The sequence below is a fragment of the Bolinopsis microptera genome, chromosome 11, assembly GCF_026151205.1.
Source record: "Bolinopsis microptera isolate Bmic1 chromosome 11, MBARI_Bmic_1.0, whole genome shotgun sequence".
Classification (NCBI taxonomy): Eukaryota; Metazoa; Ctenophora; class Tentaculata; order Lobata; family Bolinopsidae; genus Bolinopsis; species Bolinopsis microptera.
In genome coordinates, this window is record NC_087082.1 from 13,493,385 (window position 1) to 13,516,847 (window position 23,463).

The 23,463-nt window shown below is 41.2% G+C and overlaps 3 protein-coding genes across 3 annotated transcripts; 2 read left to right on the forward strand and 1 right to left on the reverse strand.

Annotated features, from left to right (window-relative positions):
- Nucleotides 1-607: 607 nt before the first annotated feature.
- Nucleotides 608-9,270, forward strand: LOC134823406 (coiled-coil domain-containing protein 115-like). The gene is made up of 3 exons (XM_063834860.1): nt 608-745; nt 1,021-1,215; nt 8,816-9,270. Exons 1-3 carry the CDS (start codon nt 610-612, stop codon nt 9,049-9,051), a joined length of 567 nt encoding a protein of 188 aa, XP_063690930.1. The 5' UTR covers nt 608-609; the 3' UTR covers nt 9,052-9,270.
- A 3,925-nt stretch (nt 9,271-13,195) lies between these two features.
- LOC134823783 (dolichyl-diphosphooligosaccharide--protein glycosyltransferase subunit STT3A-like) lies at nt 13,196-22,795 on the forward strand. The gene is made up of 16 exons (XM_063835347.1): nt 13,196-13,317; nt 13,460-13,520; nt 15,897-16,018; nt 16,204-16,339; nt 16,585-16,685; nt 16,842-16,948; nt 17,445-17,555; nt 17,693-17,897; nt 18,069-18,276; nt 18,537-18,658; nt 18,822-18,931; nt 19,066-19,217; nt 21,328-21,523; nt 21,677-21,788; nt 22,005-22,116; nt 22,365-22,795. The coding sequence occupies exons 1-16, from the start codon at nt 13,209-13,211 to the stop codon at nt 22,537-22,539; spliced, it is 2,139 nt and encodes a 712-aa protein (XP_063691417.1). The 5' UTR covers nt 13,196-13,208; the 3' UTR covers nt 22,540-22,795.
- Nucleotides 14,231-15,676, reverse strand: LOC134823069 (digestive cysteine proteinase 3-like). The gene is made up of 2 exons (XM_063834419.1): nt 14,924-15,676; nt 14,231-14,805 (listed from the first exon to the last, which is right to left on the reverse strand). The coding sequence occupies exons 1-2, from the start codon at nt 15,612-15,614 to the stop codon at nt 14,258-14,260; spliced, it is 1,239 nt and encodes a 412-aa protein (XP_063690489.1). The 5' UTR covers nt 15,615-15,676; the 3' UTR covers nt 14,231-14,257.
- Nucleotides 22,796-23,463: the final 668 nt, after the last annotated feature.

A 23,463-nucleotide genomic window follows, 5' to 3' on the forward strand; every position in this document is an offset into this window, starting at 1 on the left:
CAATCCTAGTTTTCCCTAATTGGTTCAACTGGAAAATGCATATACATTATCGTTTATTTAGTGTATCAAGTCTAATCACCCTTATCTGGTTTAGAATATAATGTGGGTTGCTTTTTCAGGTTTTATTGTATCCTAAACTGTTTTCGTGGCACACTTGTGCATTTTAAGTTGTTGTGCCACTAATATAAAAGTTTAAGTTATTATTATTATTACTTATCACTGATTAAAAGTATTGTGTGCGCTAATAAATATTTTGAAGGGTACCATCAAATATACGGGTAAGGTCCTTCCTCATTTAACTTTGAATCACGGTTATTTTTATAATTTGGCTGAGTTGACTGGACAACATTGCATAAGAATCCCTACCAGGTGAAGGTAAAATGAAAATGTGCCACAGATAAACTGCACGTGATTACCCCTAACTTTTACCCTGGCCTGTCGACCAGCCATGGCATATAAGATGTGTAGCATGTATAAAAATCATACCATGATTATGATATTAAATCTAGGATTTGGACCCTGGACCTAACCATTCGGCCACCTATCCCTAAGTAACTATCTCATCTAATCAGCAATCACGTAACTAGTCCTGATTCATCATAGGAAACTATGAATCCCACAGTGACAGATGCAGATGTTTTTAAAGTGCTTGACAAGATTTCAGACTATGAACAGCTGCTCATTGAATTGTGTGCTGTCATTCAAGATGGACATATCCTACTATCGAGAGCACAATATGATTCAGGTATGTTTATTAAATATTCCTCAATTTCCTTTCATTGAGACACAACTCAATCTGTCCTCCAATATCCAAGCCCATATGCTTCAATAATTAAGTCATAGCACGAGTTAGTGTTCAATCTTAAAATTAACACCATCGATTGGCTTTGTGTGAGCATAGATTGTTTTGATCATGATTATGAAATCTTAAAAATTCTGGTCTGTGAAGATCATTTGTTTAATCAATCTGTCAATAGCTGATCTAACAATATAACTATGTTCTGACACTGACAATTTCAGGTTGCAGTTCGATGAACTCCACATATCTACCAGAACCAGGAGTACACGAGATTACTCCCACCTCATTCCTTGATGTAACTGAAAATGAGAGGTTTTCATTGGTCACAACTAAACCAGATCCCAAGTCAGGAATTAGGAAAAGGAAGAAAGTTGGTAAAGAATGTGAGAAGGAGAAGACAGAAGAGACCTCTAAAGGTACTTATTTTTTACTGAATTTAACTCTCACTGCATGTAATACATTTTTGTTTTTCCTGGAGGAATGGGAAAAAAACAACTAAAGTTTCTCAATTTCGTTCTAAATAGCAAATTACACATTTCCACTTATCAGCCTAGAAAACCAATAAATGTTGAAGTTGACATAATCTAAGATTAGGTCTATTGCTCAAGAAAATAACACCCCTTTGAATCGGAATGTACGAATTCTTAAGACTCTACGAAGATAACTTTTCTCACAATATTTGTTCTCAGAAGGACTTCTAAAACGACCCCTATAAGTAAAATTACCTCCAAGCACCCTATCAATATAAAAGCCTCCTGTTGATAACTCAAATAATGTAACACAACAATAGAAAAATAACTTCCTACACTCATACCGTTTGTTACCATGGTCAATGGTGTAGAACAGACCAGATGATACGGACCTGTCTTTGGCTCCCATCCCCCTGCCTTAGCTTTGATTGCTACCATTTCTCCCAGTATTCCTCCACAACCTATCAATATAAAAGCACTGTACGCTATGCGGACATTATCATGAAGTGACCCTACTGTCTGTCCAGGGAAAAGTAGCCATAATCCGAGCAATCAGACCTGAAATACAAATCAACTGAGGAGAGGAGAAGACTAGATCTTCAGCTGCAAGAGGAGACCAGACATCATGGAGCCAGCTGCTATAGCCAGAGTTAGAAACATCACATATTTACTTCACCTTGTGAGACTGAGGTTCCTGCCACTTCTGTTAGACAAGGAGACACTATTGACATTGAGTAACCCCCGATACCATCCTCTAGAAAAGTAACTATCATGAGGAACATTATATATAAACAAAAGTTCTAAGAAACAGATAGTAAACAAAGTAAACATTTCTGTCCCCTAATCTTTCTCAAACAAAAGTCATGCAATTTGCATACTTCTCCATTTAACTCTATTCTGAGCAATTAACGTTAAATAGTTCAAATCACATAAATTATTTAACGATAATTTTCGGACACTAAGGTCGTGTAGAATCAGTGAGAAAAGGTTTGACTGCGGTCTTCCACGCCGCCCTTGAAGCTGTAAGGTGTTGACAGCAAAAACAAGCGACGAATAGGCAGGGCCATCTGTAGGCCCACGCAGTACATGTCCGAGCATCCTCCACCGACTACGAGCCACTTTAGCTGACAATGGTTCGCTATTGCAGCGTTTATACAAGTTCTTGTTGGAGATGATGTGAGGGTATTTGTAATTCAAAATTGATCGCAGATGACGTCTGTGAGCAATATCTAGTTTTTTCAATACTGATTTAGGGGCAGCCCAGCAAGATGAATTGTACATTAAAACGGATACTACCAGAGCCTCATACAACAGAAGCCTCTTGCTCAGAGGGATCTTATGGTTCCAAGCTTTCTTGTATTTGTTAAACGCGGCATATCCCAGACATATCCTTCTAGAGATGTCCTCCTTACTACAAAGCATGGAGCCAAGCGTGATACTCTTTCTCCAGAGCTCGTTCCCTGCAATTGGCTTACCCTGATCGTCTTTAGCTCCCTTTTCAGCTAAGTACACATGAGTGAAATCAGTTTTGTCTTCGTTAACGAAGAGATTCCAATCTTTAAGGACTTCTGTTGCAATAGGCAACAGCTCCCTCAGATTGTCTTCATCTTCATCATTGAAGTCGATATCATCAGCATACTCACTGTCAAGTGGAAGACCAATATCGGTGATAGGTGGGTTAGGCCTATTCGTTGCAGTTTCAAGCCTGTTACGGAGGTCACGCAAGGCACCCGCTAAGACAAGTGTGAACAAGCATCCAGACAGACAGTCACCTTGGAATGCACCGAGAAAACTCTGGAATTCAGCAGACAGTGTACCGTTGATGTTGACTTTGAGCTTGGTGTTGGAAAGCAAAAGTCTTACCAAACGGACTTCGTCATCATCACAGCCACACTCAACAAGAAGATCGAGGATGGTAGATCGTCGTATAGTGTCAAAGGCACTAGACATGTCGATCCCCATGCGATGGTATTCCCACCTCTTCCTCTGGACAACTGATAACATCACACGCTGGCACCATACAATGTCAGCACATGATCTACCCTGCTTGTAAGCACATTGCCATGGACCAGTGAAGGCATTGACTTTATTCTCAATTCTCTTCAAGGTTGCCATTGAAAGAATCTTTCTAACAGCATTTGAGAGAGTGAGGGGTCGTAGATTCTTCACTGGACCAATGGGCTTATTTGGCTTCTGTAAGGGGGTAATGTTTGCTTGTCCAATGGGGTCAAGGTAGGAATTGGTCTCGAAGCTTCTATTGATAATGTCTGCAAAACGTCTGTGTACTGATCCAGTAGAATACTTGAGAAGCTCATTAGGAATCCCATCTGGGCCGTTAGCTCGACCATTTTTGAGACTTCTAGCAGCTGATCCGATTTCTTCACTAGTGAATGGCTTAACTAGTGGGCGAGGAGGTCCTACAAAAGGTTCTAAAGGTGCTTCATCACGAGTAAGTTGTTGCTCAAGGTACTTAGCAACTACGGCAGCTTTACCAGTGTCTGTTGCAATATTGCACCCTTGCTCATCATGAACACCAATACTAGAAGGGGCTTTACTTTTAGGTAAGTTCAGGGTTCGAACAGCTTCAAACATTTTCTTACTATCTGTTGTTGAACTGATGGTATTACAGATAGCATCAGCAGCAGCTGATCGTATGTTAGAAAGTCTCTGCTTGATCTGATTGGTGAGGCAGTTAATAGATGATCTAAGTGAGGTTCTGTCTAAAGACTGGTTATCATTAAGCTGCTGTCTCAACAAGTAACGCTGGCTAGATAAGTTTTTCACCTCATCATCGTCGCTGCGATTACGTTTCCTGTGTCTGATGACACCAAGTGACGATTTTGCAGCATCCTTTATGGACTCAAGTAAGCCATTCAAGTCTGAATTTGGATCCAGAGCAGAAACAGTGTTACTTAAGTTATCATCTAAGGATTGACGATATTTCACCTGAATGGTGGGGTTCGAGGTGAGTTCAGAGGTGTTGAACTTTAAGGATGACTTGGAGTGGCGTTTATAGCACAGACAGATGTCCTTAAAATCTACTCTAGTGACAACAAATCTGTGATCAGAGTATGTCAAGGTGCCTGCATAAGATCTAGAATCTTGTAGCATTGGCTTCGACCTACTTCGACACAGGATGAAATCGATCTGAGAATAGACCGGGATCGTCTTTTTACTATTTCGCCCGGCACTCCAGTCCTTCCTCCAGCCAGTGTAGGTGGTCGTATGTCGGGCAGGATGATAAAAACCAGTGTTGGAGGCAAAGAGGTCAAATTCTGATAACAAGTCTAACAAGTTTTCTCCCATATCGTTGCGCAAACCCATACCATGTTTACCCATGAAACGACCAAAACCAAAGTCCTTATCTGAAGCAGTCATTTTTCCCAACTTTGAATTAAAATCTCCCAAAACAAATATCTCAACATTAGCAGGGACGTTTAGAGCGTCCCTAACTTGGCCATAAAAATTAATCAACAGTTGTTGATCATTTTCTGCAAGTTTCTTGTGTGGCCCATATACATTGACCACCCTACATTTGATAAATTTTCCAGATTTTGTAGGGAGTTCTAGGTCCAAAAAGCTTACTCGATCACTGATACTGTTCCAGCATACCACATAGTCAATAAATCGGGGACTGATAACAAAACCGAGTCCATAGTGCCGGCCATTTTTCTGCTCAAACAATAAGAGTTTGTATCCGTTGCTAAGACTGCAAGAATCCGGTTTTACAACCTTAGTCTCCTGAATAGCGCAGATATCTATGCCGTACCGTAGACAATCGGTACCCAGTTGCTCCCGTTTACTGTGGATGTCGTCTGGATCATCACAAGAACCGAGGCCACGTATGTTAAAGGTGGCGAAGCTGATGAGGAGTGTAGCAAACAGGGATCGTCCTGCAGCTGAGGTAAACATTACGGAGGGCGATGTTGTCGTCTCTCCGCCGCTGGCGTTACCCATACGGTTCCCAAAAAGGAACATTATAGTGGGTGTTAAATCACACACTGAGCCTTGCTTCTTCTCTCCCATACCGCTTTCATTTTCACATTAAATGTTGAAACCAGCTTCTGTTGACAAAGTTAAGAAATCCTCTCCAACGTTTTGTGAAAGCAGGGAATTCTCTCTACAAGGCAGCATTACAAGGCAGCATTACAAGGTTGAAAATAAGAATACCTGCTCACATAGTGCTGGCTACCAAAAAGGTGATTATAGTCCAATTCTCAAAATACTGATAAGACACTAGCTATAGCTGTTCCCGAGTAACAACCCCCGTTAATAACACCTAGAACCAGCATGAACTTCTCTTGGAACCACACATTACATCCCTCAACTACCATCTTCATACCACTTAGATTAGTAGCTTCTTGTAGTAGTCTGAATATCAGCATGATAGACATGGAGACAAGCCCTGCCATGCCAATACCAGAGCAGTAGGTTGTAGCTAGACACAGCATGAGACAGCTGATACCTTTCAGATCAAATCCACATTTCTCTCTTAAGTAGTGGGTCGTATCAAAGGGACCTGCTATGATGTATCCCGGACCTACGAACAGGCCAAAGAATCCAATGAGGAGTCCTGGAATTCCTGAAATAGCATAGCAGTTATGAAACTATGAAATCGAATAAAAAGCCAATTATTAAAGAGAATTAGATCTCAGTTACAGTTTTTAAAGTTATTTCAGCGCCATTTTCTGACACGTCTAATTGTCTTTAACATTCTAATCAGCAGCTTAAATCTCTGTGTCAGGCAAGTGTTTCTTGGATATAATTACAACTTGATCACATAGAACAGATATTAGTTTAAAGTTACCCCGTTCTTTTAGGGCACCAATTTAGAATGAAGCTGATCCAAACGAACCAGTAAGATACAGGATCGTCTGCAGATACAATGCTTTGAAAACAGCAACTGCTCAAATTTAAGAGAATGTAAAAATCGGCGAACTCATTCCAAAAAAGGTTAACAACTTTAAGCCTTAAGAATCAATTTAACTGCATAGCTGATAAACAAGCTGGATAGGTTAAATTGGCTGAAATAACAAGTTAACTAGAATAATCCATGAAATGGGTTGTTAGCAATCATAAAGTTGCCGTGAAATTATGATAAAATGACAGCTGTATTTTGGCATATCACAAGTTTTATAGTAAATTTAATTATAATACCGATCAAATTTTATTATAGCTACAGGCAGCACATGGTAGAATCTTCGTAGTGCAGATTGACATTTTTAAAATAAATAGCACACTTATACCGTAATTACAACGTAATATATATATTTTTTTTTTTTTTTTTTTTTTTTTGGGAACCAGCTTTGTTTACTGGTTAATGTTTACTCAAGAATTTATACATACAATAATATACAATAATTATATACCTAAATCTGCTAATATAAAACCTAAATAACTCTAAAAATATACTCCACACGAAATTATGGACCTGGAAGTAAGATTAAATACATCTGCTTAATACACAAATCAAAACAAAATTCTAGAAGACTGACAGTCTTCTAGAATGAACAAAATTCTAGAAGACTGACGACATCAACATCTCGATGAATAACTCCGGACACGTCGCCACCAAGCTTTACAACAAACTTGATGACTTCAACTTTCCTGTGGTCATGTACACCTTTCCTAACAGTAATATTTCCTCTTCTGTTGGTTATAATGTTTTTTACGGTCAGGTCCTTCGTTACTCTTCCATTATCTCTGACCTTGATTCTTTTCTGTGTTCTACCAACACCCTTTATAGGACACTTCTTTCAAGATGTTATAATGACAGACTCCTGAAGAGTAAATTCAGAAAGCTTCTGAAAGACCGACCTAGTATTCTGTACAAATACAGTATACTTGATGTCAGCGACATCCTTGACATCACATTTAACGTGAACAGGTGATCACTGACGAGTGATTGCTAGGGGGTCTTGGCACATTAAACCGGTACAGGTATTAAACCCCCGAAACCGGTGTGCCAAGTCATCTGCTGATGATGTTCACATTACATTATTTCCTCTCTCCTTTATTCCTTCCGTCTTTTCTTAAACTTACAGTTCAGTTACTTTATTTCACCAGGTCTACCTAAGGATCAATTATTCTTTGGTGGGGTTTCACTTCTGGTATTGGCTTCATTCCCGTTCCTTTTCCTTATTCTTTAAATTTTTTTTTATATAGTTTAATGAGATTGTGTTGAAAGACGAATATGATTTAGAAGCTTATCAAAAAAAACTAAAATCTTAGCCAACCAGGAATCCATAAATCCAAGCAAAACTCTGTCTTAACACATTTCAAACTAAAAACAACAATTTTGTCCACACTACACACTTTGCCTCCTTTTATGTAGTGTCTCTTATCTGGCTCGTCGTTTGATCTCTTCTTGAGTTCTAAAACAAGCTTTTGCTGTTCGGCACGTTCCTCTGGAGACCTATCTGGACTGATAAAGACTTTACTGAAAAGTTCTGAGCTACGGAGATGCCTTGCTCTAGTCAAAATCTGCTGCACGATTGTGGAGCTCGTCAAAGTCACCTTAACAGGTCTGTCAGCCACTTGTTTCTTATCCTTGGGTTTATTCAAACCAATTCTGCTAGCTTCTATTTTTGGCTTTTCGCCAAGTTCCAACAACACTTGAGCGACCTTGTCGCATAACAGCTCACCTTTCTCTTCTTTAATACCAAATAACATCAGATTCCGACTTCGGTCTCCTTCTGCCACAACATCCTTGATGACATTCTTCAAAATGTTTCTATCCGAGTCCAACAAAGGACCTGCTGCTGAGGTTTTTGATGCCTGTACTGCGGCGCTGTATGTCTTCAACTCTGATTTCACAGTATCCTCGACTGATGCTACAACCACAGATTTCAAGTCATCAAGCTGCTTGTCTTTGGCAGCTAGCAGCTCTTTCTGCAATACAACTACTGTTCCCTGACTGTCAATTACATCGGAGTGCAATTTCTGATTATATTTCTCTAGCTGATTAATGTACAACGACTGTCTATACATAACTTTTAACGCAGCGTTAAGACTCTGAGCCATGACTTCCCTGGAGATTTCTCTTTTACCACTGAAACTCTGAGCTGCACACGCGTTAACATGATCTGCTTTAGCAATCCCAAGAGTTTTCCGGATCCATTCAGCTGCATCATTGATCATCTTTCACTTCATCAAGCTTATAAGCCACGTATTTCTCCGATTTATACATCACACAACCACGGCACCGGTTAAACAAGCAAGTCTTATCAACGTAATGATAAGTAACTGATAAGCGAGCACAAACGTATTGAAAAGTGTAATTACTGGACTGATATATTTTTTATAGTTCTTTGATTACCATAATTATTATTAATGAATACGTACAAATTACATAAAATTTACATAAAAGTGCACAAAAGGTCGGCTCTGACACAGCTGCTAAAACTTATTTTATTATTAAAAGGCATCATGTAGCTGGCACCGTCGCTCAAGGTCGACAAATGTCGACACGGCAACATTTGGCGACATTTGTCGACATTATAGGGGACATGATGCCTATTATACAAATCAACTCTATTATCCGCAGAACCTGAAGAAGAGAAAGATCCAGGTCCAGTGAAACTAGCAGATGACCCCCTCAACTGGTTTGGTCTGATGGTACCAACATCACTTGTACAAGCACAGACTAGATTCAAATCAGCTATTGAACGAATTGTTGAGATTTCTAATTTGAAACAAGAACTTACGGAAAGTTTGACTGAATTCGAATCTTTGTCAGACAATTTCCAGAAGAAATGTACAGTTGAAACTAACGAGGATTGAGCAGATTTCAAATACTTTCTTCAGAAACCTAAAATAAAGTGATTGTCAAGTTCAGTATAACAACACAGCTTATTACATCTGTTGGGTGATTTAAAAGCTATGTCGGCTAGCTTTAACGGTTTATGAACATTGACAGTACCTGTTAACAGCGTTAATATTGTCAGTAGTTTTATATTGTTATACGAATATCTCAATGAGAAGTATATTGTTGTATGTTGAAGTTGGGGGGGGGGGGTGTAACCCAAAAAAACCCAACTCCTACCCAAGAAAAGGTAATACTGGGATTGGGTTTTTTTGGGTTTTTTTGGGTTTTTTAAACAAAATTTAAACAAAATTCTAGCCATTTCATTAATTGCATTGAATGTGAATTATTTCCCACTGAGTCTTACCTACGTGTTGTTCTCATGTCATAACTTAATAGATAGTTTACATAGTATATAAGTGTGTTTATATTGATAGTATGTTATCACGATAGCAAACAGGATGTCTCGTTCATCGAGATATAATCTATATGAATGCACAAAGTGGAAATGTGGCAAATGTGGCAAATGTGTTCTCCTGTCATGGAAGGAGGCTATGACGAAGGTCAAGGGCAAGTCAAAGCACATGACTTCAATTACTTGACTTAAGGCGGCTTCAGAGTCCGAGTCTCGATGATGTGTCTCCAAAGCTTTCTGTCCGTCCCAAGCTTCTTAATCTCCCCAGTGTTCTTGAGTCCAGAGTCACTTCTTAGGTTGTTGACAAAAGTGAGCGGTGGTCTGACCCGCCCTCTGGTCCCGTGGCGAGGTTCCCAAAGGAGAAGTTGGTGGGCTGCCAGGTCTTCATGTCCCTGAATGTGCCCAGTCAACCTCATTCTTCTGGCCTGTATCTTCGAAATAACTCTTGGGAGCGATCCAAAGTTCTCCTTGTTGGTGCGATGTCCTCTCCAGTCCACGTTTAGGGCCATCCGAAGCATTCTACTGTAACATCCGTCTATTCTTTTCTTCAAAGATTCTGTTGTTGTCCACGTTTTCGTTCCATACAGGAAGATTGATTCAACCGTAGCTTGAACAGACGGATCTTTAAATCTCGGCGCAAATTGGACCTCCATATAGCCTACATTTTGTGCTAGGCAGCCCATGCCCTGGCCTTGCGTAACCTAAAGTCGTGCTCCGTTGTACTAAAATCCTCAACTTCTTCTAAGGCATGTCCGTCCTTAGAAATTATTGTGTGTGGCTCCTCTCCTACTAAATTAACTGTAAGATGCTTGGTTTTAGACAAAAGAGATTTCCTGCCTCCTCATCAGATGAGGCTTCTGAAGGACTGTAGCATGTGATGACAGTGAGCCTGGGCTTTCCATTAAGAGACATGGTGAGGATCCTTGCGCTGTAAGATTTTATAACTTTATAAGACTTATAGCCTCATATGCTGTCCTCGTCAAGATGATTCCTACTCTCCCATTAGAAGCGCCAGCTGCGTTTCACCATGCAGATGAGATCACTGGATGAATCCCTTTGTTCATCTTTTCTATTCTGGTATTCTCAGCAATCAGCATGCACTACCCGATGTTCGATTCTTGCAGGGCAAGGATGTGCAGCTTGCTTCGAGAAAATAGTTCTTCAAGTTCGATGCGTTTGTGCTGTTCTCTGGCTGTTCTTATGTTAAACGTGCCAACCTGAGCAGCCCTTTTACATGATACAATGCAATTGATGTTCATATTTTTTTGATGTTTTCTTGTTTGACTTTCTGTAGAAATAGGTTGTCGTGTTGTAGAGACCGAGTCATCAGTTTCTTTAATAGCAGTGTAATTAGTAATTAACCCGGCAACCACTTTCACTAGAAAAATAAGGGGCTTTAACCCTTGAGCTGTTGGTAAACTTCATCTTGACTTTTCAGTTCGCTCACAACCCTGTGCAGTCCCCTGCACATTGGCAGTGGATTGTGTTCTTAACCCTTGCGCCACTAAAAGGTTAAGGACATCTGCTTGAACAATAGCCATCTTTAACTCTCACCATAATATCTTGGGTATCTTGAGCATGTAATTGCACGAGCATATATGCTATACAAGACAAATGTGACACTTCCTTTTTCTACCCAACAGCATCAGTTGTAATCCTTACCCAATCGTAACCTGCTCCAGTGTGGGACTTTCCGCTTTTATCCCAAAGTATAAGGAGGTTAGAGTGAGAACAAAGCTACACTTTAGCGGGGACTTACCCTTCCCCTGACTACCTTGTTACCCGGTACCCCGGGCATAGGGAGCCGTATCCTGACTACCAGAGTGTGGTCCAGTCTAGCTGGGTCATAGTAGACTAGGTTGAACAGGGTAACAGCCAACACCTCTTTAGCTACTGTGTAATCCACAGTAAAGATTTACGAGTCTCAAAGCCTTTTGCAGACCAAGAGTTAAGGAGTCAATAGATCAAAGTATTGAACTTCCGGGGCTCAATGTCTCCCGTCGACCGTCCTGCCTTTAGCCTGGACCCCCTGTCCAGTATCCAGTCTTCACCACGCGGAGGTAGTGGCTTTCATCATGCTGTCCGATGAGTGTCTGGAAGAGGGCACCAGCAGGATACCCCTTTTCAAAGTTCTGGGAGCCTCACATCAGACCAGGGCTTCCACCCAGCTTCTATCCAGCGGTGACGCATTGGGCCACCTAAGCTTCACACAACCATTGAAAGACCACCTGCATACTTGTAAAAATTTTGATGATGCGATTATTACAGTCGAGGGTCTGATGCTGTACATTCCCAGTGTAACAGCTGACAACAGTTATCAACACTTTATGCCCTGGCTGTTTACATCCGATGCCTGCGAGCAAACTTTATGCTTTCCTGCGCATAGGCCTCCATGCAGGCATTAGAACTAATCTATGTTCTAAGGATATGTTGGTTGGCATGGGCAAATCAAACCGTTCCCTCGAGCTTGATGCACTCGGCAAAAGTTTGATCCCTGTAACAGTTGCCCACTCTCGCAACAAGCTTGTTATACCGCATCCGAAAGCAGAGAAACTATTTAAAGGTAAAGATGCTTCAATCCCAAGATTGTTACAAGCTATGAAGAAGGGAGTCTCAAGGGGTAGAGAATTCCTTCAAGAACACTGTAACTTTGAAGGAGAGGCTTTCCAACCATCTTCTGACGGAGCAGAGAGTGACGAAGCGGAAACAGATGATGAAGAAGAGGAAGTGGAGGATATTGACTCATCAGAGGAATGGGCGAAAATAGTAACTGTGTATGGTGATGCTCTGCATCATGATACGGCTGTTGAGGTTTGCCTCAATGGAGGGCGAGATCGAATGCCATCCCAGTCAAGATTTTAGCGACTCCAGGGCCATAAAGAAGCTAAGATATCACTTAATATCACTTGTGATCATGCAGCTGATGGTAACTGCAAGATTCTTTCAGTTGGAGATAGAGCATGGATTCATGTTAAGCGGATGATTCGTCTTGTACCGGTTGCGGTCAGGGTTGGGTTCATCAGTGAGTTGCGTCCCTACTAACTCAATTTGCTATGGCCATCGAAGTGAGCATTACATATGGCTGATATCATATCTGGATGGCCAACTTCTTCTGAGCACATCAGTGAATAAAATACTGCTTTTGGGTGATATTTAAGTGATTATATCTATTGTGATGTTGTAGTGATAAACCACAACAGTGATGTTGTACTGATAATTGTTTTGCTAGGTGCTTACATGATTTTATTTCCTTCAAATGAAAAATTTGTAAAAAACCCAAAAAAACCCAACTCCTACCCTGAAAAAGGTCATACTGGGATTGGGTTTTTTTGGGTTTTTTTGGGTTACACCCCCCCCCCCCAAGTTGGTTAATGATATGTATAATGTTTCTCCTCGGTAAAGATGATGAGACGAGTGTGTTGTTTCGGGTAGTGCTCCTATGATTGCTAAATTGAATGCGAACTATTGTTTAAATTATAATTTGTAATAATATTGATTGTGATATAGCTAATTTTATGATAATTTTCCACAATTTTTCTTACCCAGTGTATTTTCAACACTTACTATTTAAGTCCTACTGTGATTGACTCTCAAAGATCTCTATTCATTATAATGGAAACAATTGACACCGTGTAACATTCATTTTAATTCTTTAATTTTGTTAAAAGGAACCTTACAGTTAATTAAATTTTTACAACCCATTAGCTCGAAGGTTACAGGATGACCAAGGCACGCTCCTTTCTGGATGCTATTGGTCTAAATAGCTTGTCTCAAGCCAAGAAAGAGACTCTCATTCAGATGACTATTCTGTCTGTTGCTTGCATTCTAGGTATGAACTTTCTTTACATTCGGTTTTACTTTCTGATTTTCGCATAACAAAAAATATGTGTTTTTTATTAAGACTCATTTTGTAATTGAGTCGTTGTAGATTGTTCGAGAGTATAACAATTGTTTCTAAAATGTTGTTTCAGCGTTTTCTGCGAGGCTGTTCTCTGTGCTACGTTTTGAGAGTGTTATCCACGAGTTTGATCCGTGAGTAATTGTTTCCCTTTTTTATTTTTGTTTATATTTTGCTGAAGTACGGGGACCAAATCCCCAGCTAGTACAGCTAGACGGAATTGTGACACGTATTCATATACCAAATGGAACGCGCGAGAACATTTTACAGGATATTTAGGAGTACGTGCAGGCGGTGCGCGTTTCGCGCGCGTATCCGATCGATTAATTAAATTTCAAATGAGCATGCATGTTACGCGACGTCGCGTACGTTTAATAAATTAAATTTGATGGTCGGATCGATATTCGATGGAAGCGGTGGCTTAATGAATCATTTCCGATTGTTCTGTTGTGAAATTGAGCCAAGCAGAGTAACTAGATAGTTCATAGTAGATGTGGAAGTAAATGAATGTATGCTTCTATCCGCTTCAAGTTTATATTACGAACGTCCACGTCCTATTGGCCGATCAGAACCCATGTGCATTGTGCTATGAATTCTTCCTCCGATCCCTGGCCCTCCTCCGATCGTAATTCAGATATAATATAAATTCGTCCGATAGACTGACAACATCGTGGTGTGAACTGTGACTCTACAATCTAGAATATATCCTAATTATATTATAACTTATAGGGCATTTTTTATAATTGCTGACTCCAAACTGTGAGACATGTCAATTAAGATAGCATATAGCTAAAACAGGAAGCATAATTTCAAATTTTGAAAAAGGACACAATTTCAACTAAAAGTCATCAAACATCATAATACTTTAAACCTAACAATCAGCATTGCAAGTAGCATCCTGACACATGTATTCGCCCCTGGGACAACTATCCTTATCAACAGCACATCGTCCACAAGTCTTCATGCAGTCATTAGCCCTGTTCTTGTTCGAACAGATAGATTTGTTGCACCACCAACTAGGATAGTTGTCTTTACAAACTGGAGCTGGTTCAGGTTCCTCCTCTCGTGGTTTGTAACTCGTTGCTCGGTCACTTGCCTGTGTGTCACGTGCCCCTGTTTTCTTCAACACTGGGTAGATGGGTTTAGTGAAGAGCAGACAGCCATGGTGGTTTCTCCCGAACTTTACGTAGCCCTGTTCTCCCCACTCCCGTCCCCAAGAGTTCTTGATCAGGATGTAAGCTTGAGTGTATCCCACAGCTGCCACAGCGTGTGTGGTCATCTCACCAAGACAGGAGTTGTCTCGTATCACCCCGCTGGAGTATGCCCGGAATGCTGGTGTTGTTTCGAAACTCACTGCTGTAGGTCCTTGAGAGAGAGCAACAAGGAGCCCTTCCTCCGAGGGATGGGTGTATATCCAACCTGAATATTTTAACTCATAACTGTTTGTCAAAGTTTTGCCTTAAGTTCAGAGGACCCTTTAATATCAGAATGGTAAGTAAATATGGATTTGAAAACCTCATTCATGATTGATGATTACCTGTTACTTTGGCAGAGATCAGCCCATCCTTGTATTTATCCATCTTACACTCGTTCTCTTTAGCCTGATAGGCTGGATAATCAGCTGCTCTGACTAGAATACCCTCCTTCTTGAGGTAACTGTAAGTGCAGTAGTTAGCTCCACCCCCACATCCTTTATCTTCTCTCCAGGCGAACACGCAATCCAACATCTGCTGTTCTGAGAACTTCTTCAGTTTCCCTGACAGCAGGTGATATCGTCCTTCAAGTGTGCTGATTGAGCCAAATATCCAGCACGAGCCACAGTTCCCCTGGTTAGAAGGTTCTAGAGTGCTGCCCAACCACATGGACTCCTCCGGGTACTTGTAGTCAGCTGAAAGGGGTTGCTGAGGTATGTGCTCCAAGTCTAGTGAGGCTGTCATGTTCACCCCTTCATATCCTCGTATCTCTTCCTCAGTCAAATCAGAGAACTTGTTCAATGCACTTCTCCATTCCTGCTCCTTGTTCTGCTGCACCACAAATCTGGCTGCTTTATTGAAGAGCTTCAGTCGGAAGCGCTGTTCAGAGAGGGGAGCATTAGGACGAGGGAAAGCGCGCTGGTATTGGGAGAATAAAGTTAACAGTTCCTGTGGGTTTGACAAGACTCCCTCGTCAACCGGAAGGTTACCAGCTGCTAAACCGAGTAGAGCTAGTAGGGCGGTTACATAAAACATATCTACAGAATTAAACAGATTGAGGCTGTGAATCAAACTTTATACTCGACAACTTAATCAATGCAATCTGATTAATAGTCGGAGAAATTAGTTTTAAATACGGATGATTTCGTTAGCCGTTTGAATGGGTCCACACCTGACGCCAGATTAAACTAAATAGTACGTCAAATTTCTATTCAAAACTAAACCATCGACACGACGGCTTTCAGAAATTTTCTGCAAGTTGAAATATTTTATGTAATTTAACTGAAAGATTTTTATGTAACAGCTCAATATTTCCAGGTATTTCAACTACCGGACCACTAAACGGCTGGTAGAAAATGGATACTACGATTTCCACAACTGGTTTGATGACAGAGCTTGGTATCCTCTGGGACGTATTATTGGTGGAACCATCTACCCAGGTTTGTTATCAAGTTCTGAGATGAAATTAATAATTATTCAGGGTACACACAAATTAGAACCATTTTACTTGCCTTTGTCATATTATAATAACGATTGATTATTGATCTGAATACAACATAATAAACGAGAAGAATAACCATCAAATTATGCCCTGCCCGTTATCCTAACCTTCTCCTTCCCTCAGGTCTGATGGTTACAGCCAGTTGTCTCTTTAACTTCCTCAACTTCCTCAATATTACCATCAATATCAGGAATGTTTGTGTTTTCCTCGCGCCGCTCTTCTCCTCCTTCACCGTCATTGTGGTATACTTCCTTACCAAGTTAGTCACTGTTAAACTGTTTAACTGTTAAACGCACGCTTTCTCACAGTGTAAACAAGGATGAGCAGAAAAGTTTACTGTTGATCTTAGACGGAAGTCAGGAGTAATGCGACGACAATTTTTGTCAGTAAAACTAAATTTTGCCTTGGTCGAACTCGCATGGTCAAAAATATACCCTTGAATGAAACACGATTGAAACTCAGATGTTTCGATCATCCATCACCAAACTAACAACTCCTTTTCAGAGAGGTAAAAAACGATGGCGCTGGACTAGTCGCTGCTTCCATGATAGCAATTGTTCCTGGATATATCTCTAGGAGTGTTGCTGGATCTTATGACAACGAGGGTATGTTCTTTTCTGTCAGAATTGAAGTATTTAATTTTTGAATATACGAATTGTTTTACAAATCTCAATTGAAGGGCCTAATCTTTTCCCCCATAAAAAAATAGGAAAACGATTTACGTTTTTTACCCATTATGAGTAACAAATACTGGTGTTCAGGTATTGCTATATTCTGTATGTTGTTGACTTACTACCTGTGGATCAAGGCTACCAAAACCGGCTCCATCAGCTGGAGTCTGCTCTGTGCTCTTGCTTACTTCTACATGGTTAGTTAGAACAAGTTACTTCTACATGGTTAGTTAGAACAAGTTACCTATACATGGTTAGTTAGAACAAGTTACTTCTACATGGTTAGTTAGAACAAGTAACTTCTACATGGTTAGTTAGAACAAGTTACTTCTACATGGTTAGTTAGAACAAGTTACCTATACATGGTTAGTTAGAACAAGTTACTTCTACATGGTTAGTTAGAACAAGTTACTTCTACATGGTTAGTTAGAACAAGTTACTTCTACATGGTTAGTTAGAACAAGTTACTTCTACATGGTTAGTTAGAACAAGTTACTTCTACATGTTAGTTAGAACAAGTTACTTCTACATGGTTAGTTAGAACAAGTTTCTGGTCAGTTCGATCACTTAACTAGCCATTATGAAATTTCAATGGATAAAATATAGCCAAACAAAAAACTTTGATTTCAGCAATTGTTCAATAATTTTTAAGTAACCAAGGTTACCTGGAAAAGTAACCGTAGTAACCGTCAGGTGTCAAGTTGGGGAGGCTACGTGTTCCTGATAAACCTCATTCCTCTCCACGTGTTGACTCTCATGATTACCGGACGATTCTCTCACCGTATTTACGTCGCTTACTCAATCGTAAGTTTTTTCTGGTGCTATATCTGTTCCGTAACCACAGATTCGGCAGTACACAGCTCGTCAAGTTTCTCATCGTATTTACCTTCACCAGAACCACACATAATCTATCAATTTCCCGCTAATCCTTCTTATTTCAGACGTACAGTGTGGGCACCATCCTCTCCATGCAGATCCCCTTCGTAGGGTTCGCTCCAGTAGAGACCTCCGAGCACATGGCAGCTCTGGGAGTGTTCGGTTTGTGTCAGATCCTGGCGTTTGTAAACTACCTCCAAGCTAACATGAGTCCTGCTAGCTTTAACGTGCTGTTCAGGGGTGTAATGACTATTGGTCTTACTGCTGCTGGTGAGTTTTAGGGGCTCTGTCAACCAGTATGCTTGGTTCAGAGTTCATAGTTTTTAGTTAATACTGTAGAAGTTTGTTAATACTGTTTCAAGAGTCTAGATAACTCAAATTATTAAACTCTTGTATTTGATAAACTGTTGGAGTAATTTTCGTCATCTATCCACCTAACAGGATTGTCCTTTGGTATTGCATCATTCTTTGGAAAGATCGCCCCATGGACTGGACGTTTCTACTCTCTCCTGGACCCCTCCTACGCTAAGAACAACATCCCCATCATTGCATCAGTTTCAGAGCATCAGCCTACTACCTGGGCTAGTTTCTACTTTGATCTCCAACTCCTGGTCTTCATGTTCCCTGTTGGACTGTACTACTGCTTCAGGTTTGTTAACAGTTTCATCATAGTCCATTATTTTTATTAAAGCGTTTAATAAACAGTAGCTTACTGTCTTTGTAGAACCACCGTCCACCACATGTATTTTATGCCGAGAAATGTTGAGCCTCATATATTCCTTACGTAAGTAAGGCAAATGATATGGTAGAAACTAGGCAGTAGGGTCCCTCTTATTAGTGAACACAGAACTAACTAACTAACTAACTAACTAACTAACTAACTAAATAACTAACAGACCCTCCCTTCAGAGAGTTAAGTGACGCTAACATATTCGTGATCCTGTACTCAGTTACCAGTATCTACTTTGCTGGTGTGATGGTCCGTCTTATGCTGGTACTTGCTCCTATCATGTGCATAATGAGTGGAATTGGTATGTAGTTGAGGAATGCGGCGCTTGTTATTATACTGGTGGGAGAATACAGTTATAGCTCATGCCATCCAGATATCAATCAAACATGCTTTTTCGATCAACTCCATTATTTTGAATTGTACGGTGGTACAGTTATATTGTTAATAACAGTTCTCTCTTGCAGGAATCTCAACTACGCTATCTACCTACATGAAGAATATAGACTCCGGGGAACATGTTCCAGCTACGGTTAAAAACAAGAAGAAGGCAGCTGACTACCCCATCAAGTCTGAGGTTAGCGTCAGCACAACTGTTCATGTTATTATAAAACTTACATAAGCTAAAATCAAACCAACCTCCCAGCTGTGGGTAGGTCTATTCAAGAAATATTACACCTCCGACTCACCAGAAACACTCTCTTCTCCCAGATTGCCACAGTAATGGTGACGATAATAGCCATCTTCCTGACCACCTTTGTGTTCCATTGTACCTGGGTTACAAGTGAGGCTTACTCTTCTCCCTCCATCGTCTTGGCTGCTAGGGGACACGACGGTAACCGTATCATATTCGACGATTTCAGGTGAGAATTGACATGTTATAATTATATATTGTGGGGGGGGGGGTGTCACGTCCGTCTATGTCCGCTTGTCTCATAGAATCCAAAAAGGACAGGACATAGGCGGACATAGGCGGACATAGGCGGACATAGACGGACATAGGCGGACATAGGCGGACATAGGCGGACATAGACGGACATAGGCGGACATAGGCGGACATTAATGGACACCTAAATTGCTAAATAAAATGTTCAATTTTTGCTGTTATAGGGGGGATCATGTTTTTTGTCCGGTCGGTACCCTATATTTTCAAAACGGACAAAAAATAGAGCGGACAAAAATGGACAAAAACGGACAAAAATGGAAATAACATTTAGATGCTTCCTCCTCCTCCTCCTCCTCCTGGGTCTTCCTGATCCTCCCCAGTCCTCTTCCTCCTCCCCTCCTCAGTCCTCCTCCTACTCTTCCTCCTCGTCCTCAGTCCTCCTCATCAGTCCTCAACAGTTCTCTTCCTCCCCAGTCCTCCTCCTCCTCCTGAGTCCTCCTCCTGGGTCCTCCTCCTGGGTCCTCCTCCTCCTATTCAGTCCTCCTCCTCCTCCTCCTTCTCAGTCCTCCTCAGTCCTCCTCCTCCTCCTCCTCTTCCCTCTCAGTCATCCTCCTCAGCCATCCTCCTCAGTCCTCCTCAGTCCTCCTCAGTCCTCCTCCTCCTGGGTCCTCCTCCTCATCCTCCTCATCAGTCCTCCTCCTCCCCAGTCCTCTCCCAGTCCCCCTGCTTCTCCTCCTCCTATTCAGTCCTCCTCCTCCTCATCCTCCTCAGTTCTCCTCGGCCCTCCTTCTCATTTCTCCTAAGTCCTCCTCCTGAGTCCTCCTCGTGAGTCCTCCTCCTCTTCCTTCTGAGTCCTCCTCCTGAGTCCTCCTCCTCCCTCTCGGTCATCCTCCTCAGTCATCCTCCTCAGCCATCCTCCCCAGCCATCCTCCTCAGCCATCCCCCTCAGTACTCCTCAGTCCTCCTCCTTCTCAGTCATCGTCAGTCCTCCTCTTCAGTCCTCCTCAGTCCTCCTTCTCCTCCTGGGTCCTCCTCCTCCTCCTCCTCCTGGGTCCTCCTGGGTCTTCCTGATCCTCCCCAGTCCTCTTCCTCCTCCCCTCCTCAGTCCTCCTCCTACTCTTCCTCCTCGTCCTCAGTCCTCCTCATCAGTCCTCAACAGTTCTCTTCCTCCCCAGTCCTCCTCCTCCTCCTGGGGCCTTTTCCTGGGTCCTCCTGATCCTCCTGGGTCCTCCTCCTCCTGGGTCGTCCTCCTCCTGGGTCCTCCTTCTCCTCCTCAGTCCTTCTCCTCCTCCTCCTCAGTCCTCTTCCTCCTCCTCCTCCCTCTCAGTCATCCTCCTCAGCCATCCTCCTCAGCCATCCTCCTCAGCCATCCTCCTCAGTCCTCCTCCTTCTCAGTCCTCCTCAGTCCTCCTCCTGAGTCCTCCTCCTCCTCAGTCATCCTCCTCAGTTCTCCTCCTCCTCCTCCTAGGTCCTCCTTCTGGGTCCTCCTCCTCTTCCTGGGTCTTCCTGATCCTTCTCCTCCCTCTCAGTCATCCTCCTCAGTCATCCTCCTCAGTCATCCTCCTCAGCCATCCTCCTCAGCCATCCTTCTCAGCCATCCTCCTCAGTACTCTTCAGTACTCTTCAGTACTCTTCAGTCCTCAAAATGTTTGTCCGCTAATGTCCACCAATGTCCGCTAATGTCCACCAATGTCCATCCAAGTCCGCCAATGTCCGTCCGGGTCCGCCAATGTCCGTCCGAGTCCGCCAATGTCCGTCCGAGTCCGCCAATGTCCGTCCGAGTCCGCCAATGTCCGTCCGTGTCCGCCCATGTCCCAAAAAACACGTCCGTTGTCTCATAGAATCCAAAAAGGACAGGACATGGGCGGACATAGACGGACATGACACCCCCCCCCCCCCCCCCCCCCCCCCTATTGTGTTCTTGTTTGCATGCTTTTGCATTGCGTCTGGCCAACAATTTAACAAATTTCTGCTTTTGAACAAATGACTAGCTTTTTTCAGCTACGTTACTATTTATTGCCCCCTGTATGACACTCCTATTAGTATTTAAATGTTTCCTCCATAAACTCACCCTATTTCCCCTCCAGAGAGGCGTACAACTGGCTGAAGTTCAACACCCCGGAGGATGCTAAGATAATGAGCTGGTGGGATTACGGCTACCAGCTAACTGCCATGGCTAATAGAACCATCCTGGTAGACAACAACACTTGGAATAACACGCATATATCCAGGGTGGGGCAAGCCATGGCAAGTCCTGAGGAACACAGCTACACTATCATGAAGGTATTGTGAATCAATTAGTCAAATTTAGTCATATCTCTATACTACCAGCCAATTTGTCACGTGTATATTTTTTTTGGCTATTCGCTATCAGCCTTTTGTTCGACCATCTTATTCCTTGTAAAAAATTGATCGACTTACCATCGTTATATTTAGGAATTGGACGTGGACTACGTTTTGGTGATATTTGGTGGAATGTCTGGCTACAGTTCGGACGATATCAACAAGTTCCTTTGGATGATTAGAATTGGTGGCAGCACCCCTGAAGGTAGCTAATCAGTTTAATAACTTGTTAATTACCGAAATAGTCGGTAAATTTCCCACTCTAATCAACAACAAAAAGAAACAAATTCTACTAACCGATTTTGGCAGTTAATGAACTATAAAAAGTTCTTATTGTATTTCTCAAGACATAGTCAGATGAGCTGAGAGATGTTTCATCTCAGGAGTGCACATTAAGGAGCTGAATAATGTATTTTCTCAGGAGCCCACATTAAGGAAGGAGATTATTACTCTAGTTCTGGAGAGTACAAAGTAGACAAAGACGCTTCAGATGCTATGCATAACTCTCTTATGTACAAGATGTGTTACTACAGGTAAATAAACTAAAATAACTAAACTTAAACTAACCAAGTTAGTAATTATAGTGGTAACTAAAGTAACTTAACTATAAAAGTTACTATAGTAAATAACTGGCAACTAATTGCCAACTAACTGGTAACTAACTGTCAACTAATTGCTAACTAATTACTTATTAATTGCTAACTAATTCCTTACTAATGTTAACTAATTACTAACTAATTACCAACTAATTGTTAACTAACTGGTAACTAATCCCCTGCAGGTTCGGTGAGGTGATGACAGAGCAAGGTAAGCCGACTGGCTGGGACCGAGTCAGGAACCAGGAGATCGGAAACAAAGACTTCGAGTTGGACGTCCTGGAGGAAGCCTTCACTTCCGAGCACTGGATTGTGCGGATATACAAGGTTAAGGACCTTGACAATCGTGGCAACAAGTAATGGAACTGTCGACCTTATAGTCTTATACGAAACCCATTATAATGATTATAATGAGTATAGTCTTATGAATTTTATTATGAATATGATTTAGTTTTGTTAAAGTTGCTATGATTTTCTAATGCATGATGTACCATAATCCATTATAATTAAAGTCCAAGTTAAGATTTGGCATGCCACGATTAGGATGCGATATGCAATGCTATGTTTTGTTAATTTTGTAGCTCAAATTATTTTCATTACTCTTTATGAATAGAAACGTGTCTTCACTATTTTAAGTCAATGGTTTATGGGAGATCAAAATTTATTCTAAAATATAAAGTTCGGTAAAGAAAGTATCAAAACATAAATTTAATTAACAATCAACAAAAAGGCGCGCTCTATATCTCTTGAACAAATTATACATCCCATCCAAAACTTATGAAATTCTCCCTTATTTTGCACAAGTTAAATTGTTTCGTCAAAATTTGAACGGGAAATCGTTTAAGATCACGTGCCTCGACAAAAGGAGAAAAAAAGAACAAGTAAGTTTTTGTCTTTTGAGTAAGTCATTTTCCACGAAAAGTACTATAATTGGTTTGCTGTTTGCATAACTGCATGAATATAGTTATACTGATTCAGACTTGAAAATTGAAAAAGGTTCTAACTTCTAACGGTAATACATTTTAGTGATTTTCCATTTAACTGTTGAGACTTTTCCGGGATTAATTTGACTTTAATTAATTTGTACCTCGAATGGTTGTCATGGCATCCAATATTCATAAATTAAGATAACTAAGTAATAAATTCCGTCATTTTGGAATATCAATTTTGGTTTTTAAAGCTTTAATTTTTCGGCAATTTTGACTTCCAGTACCTCAATTTGGTCTCATACCGTCCTCAGTTAACCAACTAATTGCCAATTGGTCACTGGGCAAAAACTTCACC

Excerpts from the sequence above, each read along its gene's own strand:
- LOC134823783 (XM_063835347.1), top strand. The coding sequence starts at position 13,209 with ATGACCAAGGCACGCTCCTTTCTGGATGCTATTGGTCTAAATAGCTTG. Across the intron at positions 16,019-16,203 it reads TGGTGGAACCATCTACCCAG|GTCTGATGGTTACAGCCAGT; the intron begins GTTTGTTATCAA and ends TCCTTCCCTCAG. Across the intron at positions 17,556-17,692 it reads TTTACGTCGCTTACTCAATC|ACGTACAGTGTGGGCACCAT; the intron begins GTAAGTTTTTTC and ends TTCTTATTTCAG.
- LOC134823406 (XM_063834860.1), top strand. The coding sequence starts at position 610 with ATGAATCCCACAGTGACAGATGCAGATGTTTTTAAAGTGCTTGACAAG. Across the intron at positions 746-1,020 it reads GAGAGCACAATATGATTCAG|GTTGCAGTTCGATGAACTCC; the intron begins GTATGTTTATTA and ends TGACAATTTCAG. Across the intron at positions 1,216-8,815 it reads GACAGAAGAGACCTCTAAAG|AACCTGAAGAAGAGAAAGAT; the intron begins GTACTTATTTTT and ends TATTATCCGCAG.
- LOC134823069 (XM_063834419.1), bottom strand. The coding sequence starts at position 15,614 with ATGTTTTATGTAACCGCCCTACTAGCTCTACTCGGTTTAGCAGCTGGT. Across the intron at positions 14,806-14,923 it reads GATCTCTGCCAAAGTAACAG|GTTGGATATACACCCATCCC; the intron begins GTAATCATCAAT and ends TAAAATATTCAG.